The sequence below is a fragment of the Electrophorus electricus genome, chromosome 4, assembly GCF_041902795.1.
Source record: "Electrophorus electricus isolate QZ-2024a chromosome 4, ASM4190279v1, whole genome shotgun sequence".
Classification (NCBI taxonomy): Eukaryota; Metazoa; Chordata; class Actinopteri; order Gymnotiformes; family Gymnotidae; genus Electrophorus; species Electrophorus electricus.
The window spans coordinates 26888062-26909520 of NC_137500.1; the positions used below are offsets into that span (position 1 = coordinate 26888062).

General features: G+C 48.3%; 1 protein-coding gene across 2 annotated transcripts; it reads left to right on the forward strand.

Annotated features, from left to right (window-relative positions):
• The first annotated feature begins 762 nt into the window (after positions 1–762).
• med12 (mediator complex subunit 12) lies at positions 763–21446 on the forward strand. 2 transcript variants are annotated; one of them, XM_035536552.2, is made up of 44 exons: positions 763–919; positions 2575–2679; positions 2945–3136; positions 3309–3468; positions 3675–3850; positions 3975–4085; positions 4306–4578; positions 4845–4991; positions 5203–5302; positions 5625–5761; positions 5935–6066; positions 6309–6435; positions 6608–6837; positions 6936–6995; positions 7133–7306; positions 7440–7584; positions 9226–9344; positions 9508–9651; positions 9916–10079; positions 10325–10456; positions 10569–10796; positions 11107–11251; positions 12156–12276; positions 13116–13223; positions 13316–13429; positions 13856–14019; positions 14449–14628; positions 15210–15281; positions 15454–15614; positions 15828–15989; positions 16303–16414; positions 16696–16785; positions 16876–16985; positions 17315–17450; positions 17632–17781; positions 17951–18316; positions 18475–18625; positions 18795–19006; positions 19232–19303; positions 19770–20002; positions 20119–20284; positions 20492–20683; positions 20789–20876; positions 20988–21446. In XM_035536552.2, exons 1-44 carry the CDS (start codon positions 818–820, stop codon positions 21023–21025), a joined length of 6501 nt encoding a protein of 2166 aa, XP_035392445.1. In that variant the 5' UTR covers positions 763–817; the 3' UTR covers positions 21026–21446. The 2 variants fall into 2 exon arrangements, with proteins under 2 accessions (XP_035392445.1, XP_081569131.1); XM_081713005.1 differs by having other exon boundaries at positions 16696–16985.
• The last annotated feature ends 13 nt before the right edge of the window (positions 21447–21459 follow it).

The window sequence follows — 21459 nt, forward strand, 5'->3', positions numbered from 1 at the left end:
GAAGTGCAAATATAGGGCAATAGGTTGCATATGTGTAGATGCTAGAGTCATAAAAAATTATGAATTCTCCCATCATAATTTGGCATATTCACTTAAGATTGCCCTGTGTGGTGCCTTGATAGAAGCTATGAATGTCTAATTACGATGGAAAAATGAATGTTTGTTATATATTTGTTGTTTAGATATATTTCAGTTAGATATAGAAAGTTGCCTTAATGAACTGAGATTGTATATTTTTGCTGCTATATCTTTTTGTACAATTGTTATAAAAATGCTCTGTTGATTTAATACATAAAATGGTTTTATCTCATTTTAGCGCCTCAAAAACTCCTTACTAATGTCAAAATTAAACTAAAAACTGATTGTATTTCCATAAAATGAATGTATTTTCAATCTGCAAAGCCTACTTCACAAACCTTCCATATCTAAATACCATTTTAAGCAAAGAAAACTCAGTGAATCAGTGAATTTGTTCAGAGTAGTCCCTGATACCTGTTCACTTATCAGTTGAAAAAAAAACGTCATGCTCTTTATTGCCTTATGTAATCGTAATTACGTTTTGCCATGTGTTTTTCTATACTTTTCTATATTTCTGAGGGATGAAAAAAATGGTAAAAATAAATCCGGTCTCCGTTATTGCTATCGACAATTGACATTCTGTCAACACAGCTGGCTAAGTCTCTTAACTTGTCGAGTTTTTTCCCCACAATTCACCCTCACCGGAAACAGACTTTTACTCTAGAGAAAAGGCTGCTGCCAAGAAACTGCTGGCTTGATCAATCCGAAAGGGGACAGACTGGGCTGCTATGCCGCTGGGATGATGGCTGCGTTTGGGATGTTGAGTTACGAACACCGGCCCCTCAAACGGCCCAGACTTGGTCCTCCTGACGTTTACCCTCAAGACCCAAAGCAAAAAGAGGTTAGCGCTCTTTCGCGTGTGTCGCTGAGCTACGGGATAAACCTGAACTCAAGTCCTGAAACGAGCACAAAGAGATGTACTGTGAGCTAACCGGAGCTAGCTAGGCTAACACCGTCAGTAGCTCGGTCGGTGTGCAAGGGACCGGACCCCTCACCGAACCCCCAGGCCGCAATAACAATAAACCAGAAAACGGCTCCGCAAGCAGTCGGCTTGCTTGTCGGGAAGCCGTTGTGTCCATCGCTTCTTAGTACGCTGACGTTACATGGCGTATAAGTAAAGAGTTAGCTATATGTATTGGGTTGTTTCGTTATAGCTTGCTGAATCTGTAGCTAGCTAGACAGCTAACTGGTTGTCATGAGTTTTTTCAGCGCAGTTGAGCTGCACCCGAACCCCGGCTAGCCATCTGGCTGAGTAAAAACGGTCAATAACATTCGCGTTTAAACGGTACGGCATTTCGTGGAAGGCTCCGAGGTTTAAAATGAACAGCTAGATTGTAAACAAAGTGCGAACTAGTGAACCTATGTTGGCTAGGTAACTGTTTTAGTTGGGTAAATGTTTTAAGTTGCCTGGTTTGTGGGGCCGAGACGTGTACGGTTGCTGTTTGTTTACAAGAAAGTTGACCAGGCTGCTAACTAGCTGACTAACTAGGCTAGTTAGCTGACGTACATTTTATTAGGCTAAAAACGGCACTTTTAGTTTACTCGGTAATTATCAGGACTAAATTTAGAGAGGTGTGTCGTTCCTAAATTCTCACTTTGCTGGGTTTAAAGTTGTAGATTTTAATAGAAAAAGAGGTAGGTTCCTGAATTAGTTGAAGAGAATAGCTGGTCCCGTACTTTATTGCAAGTTAAAGATAAGATTGAGGCACCCTCCGGAGAATGTCTGAAGGTGCGCAGGAGTTTGTTTATACACCTTTTCAGGGGCGATTAAGTAATGGCCCCGCCTTTTTTACATATTGATCTCTGAAGTTTCCACCGTTTTATTCAAATCATACATTATTTACCATTATGCAAATTGATATTCAATACTTATACCAGTTGGAGTTTAGTACCATTACATTCCAGTAAGAGACTTATCCTTTTAACAAAAATTAATAAATAAAAATGACTTCATCTTGCATCATCTTACACCTGCAAGATGTTTGTCTGCACCGTCCTGTGCCTGATGGAGGGATGGTCCACTTTACACAGAGGCCTACCCAGAGCCCTTTGCAAAGGCCTACAGAGGCCCCTGCTCTGTACATGGAACATTTTATGATACAGAAGGTCTTTAATCCTTTGTTTTATGTTATCAATATTTCTAAATTAGTGTTTAAATCTCTTTTTCCCCCTGTAAACACACTTCATCAACGCAAGTGCTGTACTCTAGAATGTGGAAAGTGTTTTGGCCTTTATTAGTTTGTTTAATACCTACCACAGTGACCGTGTTTAAGTGTATTATGGCAGGGTATTTAAATGACTGTGTTTTGTGTTGAACCCTACACTTAGGTGCACTTTGTTTAAATGTCAGTAAAATGGTACAATTTGTGTGTTTAACCTTTTGAATAATCAGAGTTGTTTAAATAGGCTGGTAGTGTCGACCTTATTTGTCATGTTTCATATGCCACTTTCATTTATATGCACAGTATTTCAAATGTTGTTTTTCTTTTTGCTTAGGATGAACTGACTGCATTGAACGTCAAGCAGGGATTTAATAACCAGCCAGCTGTATCAGGAGATGAGCATGGTACTGCTAAAAATGTCAACTTTAACCCTTCTAAGGTAAAACTCTTAAAAGCACCGTGCACGCATGCCATATCATTCACACAGAGACTGGTTCTGGATAGAAATTGAGTTTAAATTTATGACATTTAACTGACGGACTTACAATTATGACTGAACACAACTTCAATAATTGAGGGTTAAGGGTCTTGCTCAGGGGCCAAACAGTGGCACTTGAACTAGCAACCTTCTGATTACTAGTCGAGTACCTTCACCACTGAGCTATCCCTGCCCCCCCCTCCCCCTGGATTCTTGTCCTTTTTAGATTAGCTCAAACTTCAGCAGCATCATTGCAGAGAAGCTTCGTTGCAACACGTTCCCAGACACGGGGAAGAGGAAACCGCAGGTCAACCAGAAGGACAACTTCTGGCTGGTCACAGCGCGATCACAGAGCTCCATCAACAACTGGTTTACAGATCTGGCCGGGACCAAACCTCTCACTCAGCTCGCCAAGAAGGTTAGCCTTCATCCACCATGCAGTCTTGCAGCAGACACAAAAAAACGGAGTCTAGCAGACTTGCTTTCAGAACTTGGGCCCGGCTAACGAACAGGGCTCTACTACACAGGTCAGGTGTTTCAGTTTTATGTAGTTTTGGTTTTGGCAAGTGATGTCTGTTTGAATGCATCAGGTCCCCATCTTCAGTAAGAAAGAGGAGGTGTTTGGCTACCTGGCCAAGTATTCCGTCCCTGTGATGCGTTCTGCCTGGATGATCAAAATGACCTGCGCGTATCACGCCGCCATCACCGAAACTAAAGTCAAGAAGAGGCATGTCATTGACCCCTGTATAGGCAAGTGCAGTTATTTAATACGTATTAACATTTCAGACCAAGAGTGGGCACTTCTTATCCATGCAAAGCCCCAAGTTGAGGGAGATGGTCTTTTGTGGTTGGTTTGTTTTTTGTTGAGGTGGTTTTTCTTAGATTTGATTTGTTTTTGTGTTCCCCACAGTAATTGGGATCTGTTATTGAAATGTCTCTCTGTCTCCCTGACACAGAATGGACTCAGATAATTACGAAGTATCTCTGGGAGCAGCTCCAGAAGGTGGCGGAGTTCTACAGACAGTCCCCCAGCCAGGGCTGCGGCTCCCCTCTGCCCGCCCCCCCGTCTGAGGTGGAGACGGCCATGAAGCAGTGGGAATACAACGAGAAACTGGCCATGTTCATGTTTCAGGTCGGTTCCTCTGCTCTCATGGATGAGGCGCCCTTACAAGGTTCACAGGTTTATCTGACCTGATGTAGGAAAGAGTCGGCAGTCGAGTGTGGTCTGAACGCGTTCCTCTGTCCATCATTGGTAGGATGGCATGTTGGACAGGCATGAGTTCTTGACGTGGGTGCTGGAATGCTTTGAGAAGATTCGTCCAGGAGAAGACGAGCTTCTCAAGTTGCTCCTGCCACTCCTTTTACAGGTTGGGCAACGCAACTTTGTGATCTTGTAATTACTAAAACATGTTCACATTACCTAACAAGCCATTTGTGTTGCTACCTTCTTATTTTAATTTTTTTACTTTCACATCACATGTAATGTTGATATCACCGTCGTGGCATTCATAGTTCTTTTAACTTTCCTTTTCTAATGTCTCCTGCTCCCATTTGTCCCCTCTCTCTCTCTCTCTCTCTCTCTTTCAGTACTCAGGCGAGTTTGTGCAGTCAGCCTATTTGTCAAGGAGGCTGGCGTACTTCTGCACACGCCGGCTCAATATGCTGATAAGTGATGGGAGTCTGGGGCCCAGTGCAGGAGGGCACCCGCCCCACAGCATCACGGGCCAGCCGAGCAGTGCCCTACCCCCCACCCCCACCGCCCAGCCCACTGGGGGCACCCAGCCCCAGACACCCTTTACTGATTTCTACATCTGCCCCCAGCACCGGCCAGTGGTGTTCGGCCTCAGCTGCATGCTCCAGGTAGCATAAATCACAGCTGCACTTCTAATGAGAGCAACTTCAATTACCCTGCTATATCTGAGGGAGAGTCTCCTAATGTCTGCTCACGGCTAGTAGTGCATTTGTCATCCCAGGAACGCTAATTAAGTTCCTGATGAATGAAAGCACGTTGGTGGGGGTTCGTGGGTATGCAGGTGGCTGTGTCGGCGTTCCTGGCAGATGCATTTTTCCTGAATGCAGGCGTGATTATGGAGGCATGCTCTAACTCTTCCTCCTCTGCTCTCTAGAGCATTGTGCTCTGCTGCCCGAGTGCACTGGTCTGGCACTACTCGCTAACAGACAGCCGGAATAAGACGGGCTCCCCACTCGACCTGCTGCCCATCGCTCCCTCCAACCTGCCCATGCCAGGGGGCAACAGCACCTTCAACCAACAGGTACGCCCTTCTCCTCCTGTACTTCAGCCCAGCCACTTTCACTCCACCGCCTCGCCGTTGTGCAATAATCGTCTTAAATTGCAAAAGCCAGGTTTGGGTTCTATTTATTTACTTATTTATTTTTGCAAGGAGGCAAACGTAGAACCCCGACGTCTGAGGTTGTTGCCGAGGAGCGTGTGTGAGTGTGCTGTGCTCCTCGTCCCTTCCGCAGGTCCGTGCCAAGGTGAGGGAAATCGAGGAGCAGATTAAGGAGAGGGGGCAGGCCGTGGAGTTCCGCTGGTCTTTCGACAAGTGTCAGGAAACGACAGCGGGTAAGTTTGCCGAGAGGACGCAGGCAGTTTGGTGGCAGCTGGGGGGGGGGGGGGGGTGCAGTACCTCAATTCTCTGAACTGGCTCTGCTCTTCTGAGTTCTCTCCTTTAATCTGCCTTTTTAGTCAGCCGTGTGGAGCTCTGAGTCTGACCAGCTCCTTATTTTACTGACTAACTAAAGCAATGAAAAACGTTAATTAAACATGAGAATGAAGTGATTTTGCTTTCCCGTCCTGTCTCAGAGGATGCTTTGTGGCTTTCTTGTGTGGCATGTTGTGGGGGGGAGAAAGTCAACACGTCTCTGTTTGTCTGCCTCTCGTGCAGGGTTCACCATCGGCCGAGTCCTGCACACGCTGGAGGTTCTGGACAATCACAGCTTTGAAAAGTCTGACTTCAGCAACTCGCTGGACTCCTTGTATAATCGAATCTTCGGGTCAGGCCAAAGTAAAGATGGGCACGAGGTAACGATGGGCACGCCCGCTTTTGTGAGAAACGCCCTGCTGTGTTTAGTGCCAGAGCTAGGTCTGGTGCAGCAGACGCCAGGAGTCTTTGTAGTGATTAACTGGAGTGTTTACACATGTTAAAGTTCACGTAATGATTTCCTTCTCATGTTCCGTGTGTGTTTGTGGGGCAGATGACTCCAGACGACGATGCTGTGGTCACCCTGCTGTGCGAGTGGGCCGTGTGCTGTAAGCGCTCGGGCAGACACAGGGCCATGGTGGTGGCCAAACTGCTGGAGAAGAGACAGACAGAGATCGAGGCAGAGGTGGGGTGAAAACACTTGCTTCACTTGGCTTCTGGTGGTTAACATTTATTCGTTTACACAGTGCTGAGTGGCGCCAGTCAAATTTCAGTTCCGTTCGCGTTTTGGCTTGGGTACAAGGGGTGGGGGGGGGAGTTTAGTTTTTGTGTTAAGTGGTGCAGTACACTTAATGTATATGTGACATGTTTGCGATAAATATTGTCATGGGATCATCTGTCTGTCTGTGTGGGCGTGTACCCTCACAGAGGTGCGGGGAGTCAGAGGTGGTGGATGAGAAGGGCTCCGTGTCCTCTGGCTCTCTCTCGGCTGCCACTTTGCCCGTCTTCCAGGACGTCCTGCTGCAGTTCCTGGACACGCAGGCCCCTGTCCTCAGTGAGTCCCTGACCTGTCCAGAGTTGCTAAATGCATGGAAGGCTGTTTATAACACTTGCAGGCAGCTTATTGGAGTCATGAATAAACCATCAGCTTTCTTTTTCGCTGCCTGAATGCCTGTCTGTCTGCCTCTCTCTCTGTCTGTCTACCCCCCCGTTCTGTCTGTGTCTAGCTGAGCCTGGTAATGAGAGTGAGCGTGTGGAGTTCTCCAACCTGGTGCTGCTCTTCTGCGAACTCATCCGCCACGATGTCTTCTCCCACAACATCTACATGTGCACGCTCATCTCTCGCGGCGACTTGGCCTCTGAGTCCCACTTGCCCCGCCCCCGGTCTCCAAGCGACGAGCCCTCCGACGAATCGGAGCGCAAAGAGCAGGATGCGGGCAACGGCGTCAAAATGGAGGCACGTCACCTCTCTCTGCCCTTCACTGGGTGTTTGCTGGTGGCATTTCAGGTGCATTATTTGAATAAATCGTTTCTTTTTCACTCCCCTCCCAACAGGACACCGGTCTGTCCGAGCCTATGGAAATAGACCACAACTCCAGCGCAAACTTCGATGAGGTAGGAACAAACACTGCTGGTGTGGTGTAGTATCGAGTCACCTCTCCTGCACTTACCGTATGAATTTATTCCTCGATGTAGCATAATCACACCACGGACCGTGCGTCCCTGTGTCACACTCCCCCCCCCCCCCCCAGATGTTCTCCCCTCCTATGCACTGTGAAGCCAAGGGAAGCCCCTCGCCGGAGAAAGCCGTCCCGGAGCTGGACGGGAAGAGTGGCATTAAGGAGAAGGGAATGGACCCAGCCTTCCCGCAGGTGTACGAGCAGCCGAGACACATCCAGTATGCCACACACTTCCCCATCCCGCAGGTGAGCCCTTCCTCGCTCTCTGCCCTGTGGCCTGCCATGGGGGTTAATACGGTAGTTGTGGTTAAGTGGGCACATGGGTGTCCGTTTTCCTGACTTCCTGCCCTCTCCACTGATGAGCTGATGTGTCTTGCAGGAAGAGAGTGCCAGTCATGAGTGTAACCAGCGCCTGGTGGTCCTCTATGGAGTGGGCAAGCAGAGAGATGAGGCCCGCCATGCCATCAAGAAGATCACCAAAGACATCCTGAAAGTTCTGAACCGCAAGAGCACAGCTGAGACCGGTACTGAGCTCTCTCTCACTCACACACACACACGCACACACACACACACACACAGACACACACACACACTTTTGAAGGTGTTGAACCGCATGAGCACGGCTGAGACCAGTACTGGGCACACACACTCACTTTCTTCTAACAGTTATTCACCCTGTTATACACACAGCTCCTCAGATGGCTCTGGGCTGTGCTTGCTAGTGTTTAGTAGTGTTAACATGTATTAAGCTGTAATTGATGTCTGTTGATGTGAAACTACATGTGACCTACAAGTGGTTGGGACAGTGGTGTCTGAGTGGTTAAGGTACTGGACTAGTAATCAAAAGATTACCAGTTCAAGTCCCACCTCTACTAAGTTGCCACTGTGGGGCCCCTGAGCAAAACCTTTAGCCCTCAATTACTTAAGTTTTGTTTAGTCATAACTGTAAGTTATAATGATGGCCATTCGGAGTCTATTTTGTTGTTATTTAGGTGATTACTGGATATGTACCATGTTGACTTATGCAAATAACTTCGCTGTATTGCTTTGGGGGTGGATTTCTGAATTCCATTAGTCATGTTTTCTGTGTGGGTCATTGCTTTATGCTGCTGCATGATATAGACAAAATGTCACACTAGTTATGTTTCTACATTTTTACAATTTCCTTGAAATTTAATTTAAATAAATTGGTCATTGGTGAGTGTTATGAGGAACATTCACTTCTTTGTGGGAACGTGTCCTGATTTGCTAAAACACTGACTTGAATATTCATCCGAGGACCCGAGTTTGGTCAGGCGGTTCAGTGCTCATATTTGCATATTGTGGTCTTCTGCAGATTCAGCGTTGCAGCGTGTTGTCCCAGTCTGTGCCACTAATGAGGGCTGCTTGTTTTCTCATCTTTCTCTCCAAGTCTTCATCGGTCTCCTCTACCTGTCTCACTTCGACTTTTCCTCCTGTCTTTTTGAAATGCCTCGTACATTTGTAAAGGAAAGCGAGCTTTATGAAAAATAGTAGTGCATATATTATACATATAAAAGGAGAAGTTATGGATGAAATGATAAAAAGAATTATTTGTTTTTGTTGTTTTTGCTAGAAGAAATCGACATCCTCTGTTATTGTTTATGAATCATATTAGCTGCCAGATCTTTGAGTAGTCAGAGAACGTATTGGTTCACATGGGTTGAGAGGACATTTCTCCTTATCTGGTTCACGGTCCACGTCTCTCTCTCTCTCCTTCATTCTCAGGCTCTCTCTCCCTGCTAATAACCAAGCAGTCATGCACAGCACTGACCCGTGTATGCACTCAGTGAAGATACGTACCTGTGGACCTGTTGCTATGCTAATAGCCATCATTTCCTCATTATCTCCTGTCTAAGTTCCTGACCCCAGGAGAGCAGAGCAACCCTGCACCGTTTTTAACTTTTTTAATGGCACTGTAATCGAACAGCGTATTACTTTACTGGGGCTGCATTTAGCCGCACTGCTGACCCGGTGCCATGACCAGCCTGTCAGCACTGCACTGGCCTCTGCCATGTCTGTGGTGTTTAATAATTCACCAGCCTTTTTTTAGTGCTCTTGGGGAACTCATAACCTCGAGAGACTTTCTAATGGCCTGACAGCTGAGTCCTTTTTGTTTAGTTGTTTTTGTTTTTTCCGCCCACCAGGAGGTGAAGAAGGGCAGAAGAGGAAGAGGAGTAAACCAGAGGCCTTTCCCACTGCCGAAGACATTTTCTCCAAATTCCAGCACCTCTCCCACTTTGACCAGCACCAGGTCACCTCTCAGGTGAGGCCCAGAGCTCTAGGAACTGGCCAGTGATGCCGCAACCCAGAGGAGGAATGTTGAATAACTACTATCTAATCCATAAAACCTTTCAAAACTGTGGGCTTGTTTTTGTTTGGTTTTTGTTTTTTTGTTTTTTTTAAAACCACTTTGTCATTTTGAACAGGTGTCGAGGAACGTTCTGGAACAGATCACCAGCTTTGCCTTAGGGATGTCCTATCACCTGCCCTTAGTCCAGCACATACAGTTCATCTTTGACCTCATGGAGTACTCGCTCAACATAAGTGGTCTCATAGACTTCGCCATTCAGGTACCAGGCAGCAAAACCCTGTGGTTATTTAATTGCTACATTTATTAGTTTCCCTCTTTTTTGGTTGTAATGCATGTGTTGTGTGGGTCTGAACATGTTGATTTAGTGTACGCTTGGGCTCAGAGCACACAGTGGTGAAGTCCGTGTACTTTTACTATGCTGTTATGGGTTGCTTTTAATAGGAGCCCTTTCTGATGTAATGCATGAGTCAACCATGGCATGTAATTCCACCATGGGGTGTGTGTGTGTGTGTGTGTGTGTTAGCTCCTGAATGAGCTCAGTCTGGTGGAGGCCGAGCTCTTGCTGAAGTCGTCCAGTCTGGCGGGCAGTTACACAACCAGCCTGTGCCTGTGCATCGTAGCTGTGCTGCGACGCTATCACTCCTGCCTCATTCTCAACCCTGACCAAACCGCGCAGGTCTTCGACGGGTACGGCTTGCTATGTGCGCCTTAGAACGCACAAAAAAAAAAACCGCAGTCTAACCCGCAGTTGTTAACATGGTTAGCTGTGAAGTCAAGATCATCATATCTGCTCGATATTCTTTGGTACCCACTATAAAACAAGATGCACTAATTTTTATGCATATTAGCTGGGTTTAAATATTCTGGTAGTCTTGAACATGGCTGCGAGTGTATTTTGGATATGTAATGTCAGTCTACGGTGTGCGTGGCAGGCTTCGGATCGTGGTGAAGTCGGGCGTGAACCCTGCAGACTGTTCATCTGCTGAACGCTGTATCCTAGCTTACCTGTACGACCTCTATACCTCCTGCAGTCATCTGAAGAGCAAGTTCGGAGAGATCTTTAGGTGCGAGGCCTGAGCCAGTCCAGTCAACAGCCATTTTCTGCCTGTGTGTTTGTCTGTTTAGCAAAGCCATTTCTGCATCCTTTTTTTTTTCTTTTTTCTTCCCCCTTTTTAGTGAGTTCTGCTCCAAGGTGAAGAACTCCATCTACTGGAACATCGATCCATCAGACTCCAACATGCTGTGGGACCAGTTGTTCATGATTGATGCCATAGCCAACCCTTCAGCGCACAACCTCCACCACTCCATGGTGGGCAAGATTCTCAACGACAGTCCGGCCAATCGGTACAGCTTTGTGTGTAACGTCCTGATGGACGTGTGCGTGGACCACCGCGACCCAGAGAGGTGAGCAGGTTTCTGTGTCCAGGCTGATCCTCACGGCCCCTCATTAAGGCCTCACCTCCCACCCGAACTTGTAGTCACGGGCTGTAAGAAACGTTCATTACATGTGTGTTGGCTACAGAATAACATAAAAACGGTCTCCAGCCGGGCACTCTGAGCCTTTCTGGCAAAGCGTGCGCAGTATTCTGGTGTGCTGATATTGATACAGGGCTTCCTGCATTCCTCATCGCAGTGTGCAACACTATCAGAACCTGTTTCCTTTTGAAGCCACTGGCACTGAGTTTGTATTTGTCCCGTGTGTGTCCGTGTGCAGGGTTAACGACATCGGCATCCTGTGTGCGGAGCTGACGGCGTACTGCCGCTCCCTGAGCGCCGAGTGGCTGGGCGTGCTCAAGGCTCTCTGCTGCTCCTCCAACAACGGCAACTGCGGCTTCAACGACCTGCTGTGCAACGTGGATGTGAGTGATGTCCTGCATCTGCAGCACAGCACACCTCCTGGCCGGAGTGCCACAGGGCACACTCACACTCCCAAAGTGCCCGCATCGCTTGTGTTCCCTTGCAGATTATGAGACTCCGCCAGTTGTACTGAAACTGAGAAAAGCAAACTTGTAACAAGATCAGATGAATATGTGAAATTGAAAAATGAACCCCTACAGGCCAGCTGCAAACAGAGCTCTCTCTGAGGGACTTCCCATCCCCTTCTCCTTATTTAACTGTGTGTGTGTGCGTGTGTGTGTGCGTGTGTGTGTGCGTGTGTGTGTGCGTGTGTGTGTGCGTGTGTGTGTGCGTGTGTGCGTGCGTGTGTGCGTGCGTGCGTGTGTGCGTGCGTGCGTGTGCGTGTGCGTGCGTGCGAAATGATTGTGGAAACACCTTGCGTGTTTACCTTGCGGCCAGCGACATGTCACTGCTTATTAAAAGCTTTTGACGCTTCCTGCTACGCTCTGAGCAGGCAAGTCGTTGCCAAGAAGGTTTTGAACACTTTTAATAAACAGCGACTGTTGTTGGATCCCACTGCTGGCGTGTGAGGCAGTGGGTAGAGCTTCATATTAACCCGTGCTGCTGTAATGGGAGCTGATTACTAAAGGGGGGTCTTTAAAAAAAAATTTTAAAATTACATTTATTTAATAAACCTTCTGTTCATTAATTTAAACGTGTATTCATTCTGACTTCTGTCAGACACCCGTTCTATTACATATTACACTAATTATAGGTTCGGCTTGGCCTGTCGGAGTAATTATGGGTGTGTAGTGTCCACCCCCCTCCCCTGCTCTTAGCCTACAAGCTTTGACCAGAATTAGCCATTGGATACAAAGTTGGTTCGTGTCGTTCATAAGGCCATTCTGTCTTTCCCCTGTCCCACAGGTGAGCGACTTGTCATTCCACGACTCCTTAGCTACGTTCGTAGCTATCCTCATAGCTCGTCAGTGCCTCCTGCTGGAGGATTTGGTGCGGTGCGTGGCCATCCCATCCCTCCTCAACGCCGGTACAGTACTGACCCATCCTGGCATACTCTCAACAGTGTCTCTTAATGTGATTTGGGAATGTTTTCTGTGCGGATTTGGGATCTAGTAGTCATGACGGACGTCACTGTCAGTGCCAGCGTTGAATCCTAAAACAGGCTGCTGTCCTCTATTATGAAATTAACAGAGGCTACCGTAAGAATTAAGCACACACGAACAGTGAGGATACTAAAGGCAGTGTCACGCAGCAGGGTAGAGGGCTTGCAGACAGGACATTCCAGGACACACTGGCTTTTGGACTCACCACTAGCTGAACAACTCTTGTGCAGCAGCCAGAGAACACACACACACAATTTTTCTCTCAGGTAAATATGACTGCAAAGTCTCAGGCAGCCCATTCAGTGTTAGCTATGTGCCGCGTTCTTTTTTTTTTTTTTTGATATGGCAGCTACGAAAGTACCATGTTGCTGTGGTGCACTTCAGAGAGACACTTACACACACTACCTGGGCTTCAGATGCCGCTCTGTATCCAAGAGTCACACTGACGCTACTTATGTGGGAGTGCGTCAAAGCGTTCTGGAGCAGTCCGCCCACTACGCTGCGGTGATCTCTGAAGGACGAAATCATGGTGTGACACCACGTTAGACTACTAGTGTGTGTGTGTGCAGCATGCCTGGTTCCTTACGTGTGTGTCACTGTACTGAAAAATGGTTGGGCTCTTCTGAAAAAGAAGAAATTATATGCAGTTAAGCCGATTTTATTTATTTTTATTTATTTATTTATTTTTCCCCACATACATGTAATTTGTTGTGGAATTTGGTTTGGGGGTGTATGTGCGCGTGTGCGTGCATGTCTTACACAGCTTGTAGTGAGCAGGACTCTGAGCCTGGAGCCAGACTGACCTGTAGAATTCTACTACATCTCTTCAGAACCCCTCAGAGAAACCCCTGTCCACAGGACGGCAAAACAGGTCACACACACAACTTGAAGCTAGTACAAGTGACTATATTTTGTTCTATTTGCAAGTCTCTCAACTGAGTATGGTTCTGATGACCTCTTCAGATAAATCTACAGTGGGCATCAGGTCATCGTGTGATCGCCATCTGCTGGCTGCATCGCAGAATAGCATCGTGGTGGGTGCAGTCTTTGCGGTATTAAAGGCTGTTTTCATGCTGGGTGAGACATTTTAAAAGATTGTGAATTTATGCATTTTGTAGTGTTTCTGTGAGTCTTGTGTTAGATAGGAAATGGCTGTAATTGTACATATAGCTGCTACCGAACAGCTGTGCCTGTATGCTGCAGAACAATTTAATTTGGGCAATGCAGAATTATTGTGACAATGTAGACACAAGGTACAGAATAAAGACATTGCAGTAGCTTTTAAATGCCTTTGAGATTTCTTATTTTGAATCAATAAATGCAGTTATAATGAATAAATATAACTTTTTTTCCCCAATAGTTCTTGCTGATGTCATTATAGATCCTTCTGAGATGTTAATGTATAACGTAAGCATTATGTTACTGTTAAGGTCTGAGAACAATGAATGTTCATTTGGGTGTTGTATACTAATGTGTGTGTGTGTGTGTGTGTGTGTCTCCCAGGGGACGCTGAGCTGAAAGGTTCGGGCTTTTCCCATCCTGCTGGGCTGGATGATATCGGAGAAGACGACATGGGGTCCAAGAAATCCGGAGGCCGTAACGTCTCCATAGAAACAGCCAGCCTAGACGTTTACGCCAAGTATGTGCTGAAAAGTATCTGTCAGCAGGTGAGGGGCTTCCACGGGCTTTTTCATCTTCCCCTGTCAGTGTGGGCACTGTGATCTCCTGCGTCACGTGCTCTGGGGATCAAGGGCGGGGGCTTTTTAAATGTATTTATTTTTTATCATGCCTCACATATTAAAGCTTAGATGATACTGTATCTGCTCCTCCTTCATGGCACTAATTGTCTCAGGTGAATAGAATGCTGTGTTTAGTAATGTTTTCGGCCCTGACGTTGCCTTCCTCGGCTAAAATGGAAGGGTGGGACTTGGTAGGTTTCAAGTTCCTGTCAGAAAAAACAGATTTTGTGGCTCGTGGTCATTAGCACTGAGAAGGTCTTAAAATATCTACAGGACTCGTCGCACACGGCTGTCCAAACGAAACCATTAGGCGCTGCCAACGTTGCGTTTTTCCTTTGCTTTCCCCGCGTGACCCAGGAGTGGGTTGGTGAGCGCTGTCTGAAGTCTCTGTCGGAGGAGAGCAGTGCCCTGCAGGACCCAGTGCTGGTGAACATCCAGGCTCAGCGGCTCCTACAGCTCATCTGCTACCCACACAGGCAGCTGGACAGCGAGGAGGGGGACAACCCACAGAGACAGCGCATCAAACGCATCCTCCAGGTCCCCACACACACACGCACACTAGTGAGACGCAGAGTTACAGCTTAACTCTGCGTTAAGTTTAAGTATTGTGTTCTTTTAACACATACAGGCTGTAGCTTTAAATAGCTCCGTGTGCACGTGACTATATGCACAAACTGAACACTTGACTGTGATGGAGCCCATCTGTGCCTGCAAACCCCTAAGGGCCCAGTGTGTGTAGCCAACATGTGGACCGTCCTGCCACACTGTCTGTCAGGGCCGTGATTGTCGCGTGAACCCCAGGCTGTCCTGGCTGGCACGTCCATGGGGTCACAAGTTATGCTGCTTCCTGTGGAGGAGTGTGAGGTGTCCTCAATGGGGGTCTCTCTCTCTCTCTCTCTCTCTCCCCTCCGACAGGGTAGCTGTCTAGGTAGTTGACCGTGTGTGTGTAACTTTTTGGGTCTTTACAGCTGTCAAAGATTAACATCCAGTCATCCTGTGATTTTTTTTTTTTCAGGGGGCAAGGGGCCCCTTAAAATAAATATCCATCTGTATTCACTCACTCACTCATTTGTGTGTGTGGCAGTCCTTTAATGCTGTGTCTGGTTTCTTTCGTACAGAACATGGACCAGTGGACCATGAGACAGTCTTCTCTCGAGCTTCAGCTTATGATTAAGCAAAGTTCAAATAACGTACGTCAGCCAAACGAAGTTAGCATGTGTTCAGCGTTCAGAGAGCTGCTAGCACGAGACTGTTTATCACTCACCTCTACTTCTCCATTAAAGTTTTTCTAAAACATGGTACGGCATTGCTCACTTGTTTACAGATGGGATGTTGATTGCTATACACTGTTCATCTCTTCAGGAGCTGTATTCCCTGCTGGAGAACATTGCCAAAGCAACCATCGAGGTTTTTCAGAAGTCTGCTGAAATGAACTCCAGTAACCCTTCTTGGAACGGAGCCGCTGCCTCCAGCAGCTCCGTCTCCCTTAGCAACAATGCCAGCAAGCTCAAACCAGTGCTCAGGTGGGTGACCCCAATCAGGACAGAGCAGAAGCCCCGCCTCACTGCGCTTTTATTCGACAGTGCCGATGGATCTTTATCGCTGTCGCGACGCCCTTCTGGTGACCTTTCTTTATGTTGCAAGAGTGAGATTAACACTCCTCGGCGTTGTGGAGGTTGTAACCGGAATGGCGTTGTGTATCCAGCCGCCGTGCAGCATTGTGTGTTTGTGTGCAGTTCGTCGGAGCGCTCGGGCGTGTGGCTGGTGGCCCCGCTGATCGCCAAGCTGCCCACCTCTGTGCAGGGGCACGTCCTGAAGGCAGCAGGCGAGGAGCTGGAGAAGGGCCAGCACCTGGGCTCCTCCTCCCGCAAGGAAAGAGACAGACAGAAACAGAAGAGGTATATAAGACCAGGGGGGCAGTGGTGGCTCAGTGGTTAACTGGTTATGGTACTGGACTAGTAATCAGAAGGTTGCCAATTCAAGTCCCACCACTACCAGGTTTCCACTGTTGGGCCCCAGAGCAAGACCCTTAACCCTCAATTAAGTTGTGTTCAGTCACAATTGTAAGTCGCTTTGGATAAAAGCGTCACAAACGCTGTAAATGTAAATAAACCGTCCGGTAAGTGTTCATTTGTGTTCGAGGGACCAGTCGTATTTTGCGCACGTTAATGGCGATTTGTAACATGCTGGTTGGCTGGGGTGTGTTTGCAGTATGTCGCTCCTGAGCCAACAGCCCTTCCTGTCTCTGGTTCTGACGTGTCTGAAGGGCCAGGATGAGCAGAGAGAGGGCCTCCTCACCTCCCTCTACAGCCAAGTCCAGCAGGTACAGGAGCCTCCACCACCACAGCACACACAACCCCCTTCAAGTGTTTAAAAACCCCAAATTATTATTTTACATAAGATCAAAGGTACAGGAATCTGGCAGGATGGATAGAAGGTAGTTTGTCGTTCGTCAAACACTCATGCTCCACACACCCCATTTCAGTCTCCTCACCAGAATGCCTTAATTCACAGATCCAAATCTATTCTACTCATTATGTCCCAAGGCCAACAGACCTGTGGTGCACTGGTGAAGTGTTTGCCTAATAGATTCCTTGGGTGCAGATTGTCACTAATTGGCGCGAGGACCAGTACCAGGACGACTGCAAGGCCAGACAGATGATGCACGAAGCTCTGAAGCTCCGACTCAACTTGGTACGGACGCCAACCAGCCTTCCTGTAGAACGTTTTGCTCTGTTCTCCTCGTCACGTGTTCTCGTCGTGTGTTCCCGTCACGTGTTCCAGGTGGGCGGGATGTTTGACACGGTGCAGCGGAGCACGCAGCAGACCACAGAGTGGGCAGTACTCCTTCTCGAGATCATCAGCAGCGGCACCGTTGACATGCAGTCCAACAAGTGAGATCCCATCACCTGTTCGTGAAACACGAGGACGAGCCGTAATTCCCGCCCCCCCGTCTCCCTAATGCTTACAGCGTTAGGGAAGAGAGGTCGTAACTCCTGAATCTGAAGTGGTGTTCAGTACACACTGATGCTTATTTCTCTCCAAGACCTAGAATGGCTGTGTTTGTCGTCTTTCTATTACTGATATGTGCACGGGTTACTGCGTGAATAACCGGTCGGATGTCCATAAAGCGCTATTGGAGGTTCCACGCGGCGCTTTGGGTCCGGGCTGGTCTCGCTCTCTCTCTCTCTCTCTCACTAGTGTCCGTGTGTATTGTGGTCAGTGAGCTGTTCACCACCGTCCTGGACATGCTGAGCGTGCTGATCAATGGGACACTGGCGGCCGACATGTCCAGCATCTCGCAGGGCAGCATGGAGGAAAACAAAAGAGCTTACATGAACCTGGTGAAGAAACTCCGGGTGAGATCGCTAGAGCGGTTAACGTTGGCACGAGCTGATTTATAAACCGCCAAGTCTCCTACTTCTTATTTTTTATCGTCATCATTCATGGTGATGGATAATAGTCTTCAAATACCAGCATAGTTTGACACATCTTTTGGTGCTAGGCGCAGTGACGACCATGTCCTGTTTTTCTCTGCAGAAAGAGCTAGGTGATCGTCAGTCAGAGAGTCTGGAGAAAGTTCGACAGCTGCTGCCGCTACCCAAGCAGACCCGGGATGTCATTACCTGTGAACCCCAGGGTTCGCTGATAGACACCAAGGGCAACAAAATAGCTGGTTTTGAGAAAGAGGTACACATGGTTCTGCTAATATCGGGTTCTTGTTTTTAAGGTGCTTGCATTAAGCACTTTGGAATTTTGTTGGTGTTTAAAAAGTCACAAGACTCGCCTCCAATTTGTGTCTATAATTTGCACGTGATCCTTAAACGGTTCATGGGCGGTTTCGGGATTCTTGTTGCAGGGTCTGCAGGTGTCGACGAAGCAGAAGATCTCTCCGTGGGACGTGTTTGAGGGTCTGAAGCACTCGGCACCGCTCTCCTGGGGCTGGTTCGGGACAGTGCGTGTCGACCGCAAAGTCACCCGCTTCGAGGAGCAGCAGAGACTCCTCCTCTACCACACCCACCTGAAGCCCAAACCGCGCAGTTATTACCTGGAACCCCTCCCCCTGCCCCCGGAGGAGGAGGAGCCTCCCACGCCCGTGCCACAAGAACCGGAGAAGAAGATGGTGGAGCCGGTAAAGACCGAGAAGACCGTGCCCAGCGTGACTGCCGATCCCACCAAGAAAAAGTCCAAAAAAAAGAAAACTCCTTCCACGAGTAAACCGGAGGTCAGTAGCATGAAGGCTGTGCCTTCATGTTTTCCACACACAATCCTAAAAGTAAAAAGTAAAATGTTGTAAAATTCTCATAATGATGACTTGGAAGTGTCCTCTGAATCTGTTTTAATATGTACGTGTGAAACTGCTAACGTACATGTCTTGTCCAGGACTATACGGCACGTAACCCAGGTGTGATGCCCTATGGAGCAGGCATGAACTCTGACCTCATGAACATGGGCCAACCAAACCACCCTTACAGGCCGTTAAACTACACTCAGTCGTCGATGCTGTACACCCAGAACCAGCCTCTCCCTCCAGGTCAGGATGGCCAGAGATCCCCACCTCCGCAATCCTGCACTTATTATGCCTTAGTTATTCGCCCATGCACGTATATTTAGGCTGGATATCTTAGTGAACCTGCTGACTCAAAATACAGCCCTTGATCTGAAACTACCCTTGGTTCTTTCATGGATTTTCCCCCTCACAGGAGGTCCGGGCCTGGAGCCACCGTACAGACCGCGCGCCATGCCCATTAACAAGATCATACCCACGCGGCCCAACTACCCTGCCATGATGCCAGGCATGCAGGGTGGCATGGGCATGATCCCCATGGACAACAAGCAGTACCCTATGGGTTTCAAACCGCAGCCTGCCATGCCACAGAGCCAGATACTCCGACAGCAGCTGCAGGTCAGACTGGTGAGTATGAGCGCAGGGGTAGAGAGTCTGGCCCCATTTAGACACCGGCCGAGGACCGGGGACTTCCGTCTCAAGTGTAGTCTTGCTCCACGATGAGCGCGTTGTCCGTACGAATGCATGTTTGGCAGCGGCCATCATCTTTCCGCTTTTGCGGAAAACGGAATGTCGGATGGGGTTTGGAGCGGGGCAGGGAACATGTCTGCTCATTACTGGTGTGTTTTTCAGAACCAGAGCATAATTGGACAGATGAGGCAGATGACACCCAATCAGCCATACACGTCAATGCAGCCCGCGCAGGTAAGTGTTTCCACGGCCATTTCCGTTCCCTGCAGCTCCCCGATAAAGGTCTCGCATGGACGCCAGTAACGCAGCCCTAGTTCTGCAGTTATCGATGCATTTAACTAATTATGTATGTTAAGTTACATCCAGATGAACCGTGGCCGTGATCGTGCTCTCTCGCTTGCTCAATAATCGAGGGCAGTTGCATGTAGTGACATTTTAGGAGTTTGTTTAATGAGTGTGGCTAGTTTGAGATGTTAAAACAAATCGCTCCCTGACGTGGTCCAGGAAGCTGTTGTCTATTTACGGAAACACTTTTTGGTGCGGTTCTGCATTATCGTGACGGCAGGAGAGTTCAATGAAATTACACCGTCACTCTGCATTTTCCGTTTATTTATATTGGGATTGGGTATGTGAAAGTGGGTTACCTACTGGCTGTTACCAACAGTGAAGCTGTGTAAAACAGTCCTTTTCTGCCCTTTAGAACATTTCACAGGGTTATACCACCTACGGCTCCCACATGGGGATGCAGCCACACCCCTCTCAAACAGGTGGAATAGTTACTTCCTCGTACGGTAACCAAGGATTTCAGGGCGCCCACCCTGGTACAAACCCTGGGGTGGTGGACCCTCTAAGGCAGATTCAACAGAGGCCCAGTGGATATGTCCACCAACAAGCACCCGCTGCCTACGCCCACAGCATGCAAAACACGCAGAGGTTGGTGAACACACACATCGCCCCCTCTCCTTTCGTCTGCATTGCCCATAATCTGATACAACAGCAGCGCTACCACCACAGTCATAATTCAGGCTCCTTCCCAATCCTGGGTCTAGGTTTTCCCACCAGCCCATGCAGCAGCCCCCCATGATGCACAGCATGGCACAGGGTCACATGGGGGCGCAGGGCGTGCACCCTGGCATGAGACCCAACCAGCAAATGCTGGACCAGCAACAGCCTCCACAGGCCCAGCAGCAGTTCCTCAGGCAGCAGACCCTCCGGGTACGTACCCCCACGCGAAAAAACCTGCTTTGACTTGTTGTGAATAAACTCAACTCTGTAGTCTTGTGTACACCAGAGGTTTTGTGGCCCACTCATTTAACCCTTCACCCCCAGGCCATTGCTGTAAGCTTGCTCAAGCTCTCTCTGTGCATGTTCTGGTTCTCACTCTCTCACACACACACACACCTGTGCCGTTCTCTCCTACAGCAACAGCAGCAGGTCCAGCAGCAGCAGGTCCAGCAACAGCAGCAGGTCCAGCAGCAACAGGTCCAGCAGCAGCAACAACAGGTGTCTTCTCAGCAGGTCCAGCAGGTGCAGCAGGTGGGGGCGGCACAGCCCCCAGCCCAAGCCCAGAGCCAGACCCTGGGCATGCAACCGCTGCCCCCACAGCAGCCCATGGTAAGCATTTGAAGGGAGAGAGGGGAGAGAAGGCCACCTTTAGCAAGTCTGGTTTTTAAGCCAGTTTGTTTCCTGACGACAGCGGTGCACGGCCGTGTGTTTCAGTTCCCTCGGCAGGGCCAGGGCATGCAGCAGACCCAACAGCAGCAGCAGACCGCCGCTCTGGTCAGACAGCTCCAGCAACAGCTGTCCAGTAAGCTCACAGCTCCCCACCTCATTGTTAACTTCCAGCTGTCGTCGTTTGTCATTTGTGAGCACCTTTTGACGGGCATCTATTTATTTATTTATTTACCCCCCACCCCAGACACACAACCTGGACAGAACACCAACTCGTACTATTAGAAGTGGGACTGGGTGCTGTGTGGAGAGGAGGCGTGGCTCTAGCGCTTCCAAAATGGACTGGTGACTTCAAGTCTTCATGCTGTACAGATGTGCGAGCTGAGCACTTGGCAGAGATTCTGAGCCCAGAGAATTCCCAGACGATCAGTCATCCGACCACAGTGCTGTTTCTTGTACTAGAACTAAACCTGCTCATCCTGTGAGGGACTGTGCTGTAAACTAGTGATCATGGAGAACAAATGAAGACTTTATGTAAAGTAAAAAAAAAAAAGGAGAGGAAATTAAGAATGCGATTCCCCCCCCCCCCCCCACTTTGTACAATTTCAGTTTCGTGTATTCTCATTAAAAAAAAAAAAAAATCATGTCAGTTTTTACATGTTGTCCCAGTATGACATTTGCTTGCACCCAGTAATAAAGTGGAAAACCAATATATTACA

Excerpts from the sequence above, each read along its gene's own strand:
- med12 (XM_081713005.1), top strand. The coding sequence starts at position 818 with ATGATGGCTGCGTTTGGGATGTTGAGTTACGAACACCGGCCCCTCAAA. Across the intron at positions 12,277-13,115 it reads CCCATCCCTCCTCAACGCCG|CTTGTAGTGAGCAGGACTCT; the intron begins GTACAGTACTGA and ends TGTCTTACACAG. Across the intron at positions 17,782-17,950 it reads TAGCTGGTTTTGAGAAAGAG|GGTCTGCAGGTGTCGACGAA; the intron begins GTACACATGGTT and ends TTCTTGTTGCAG.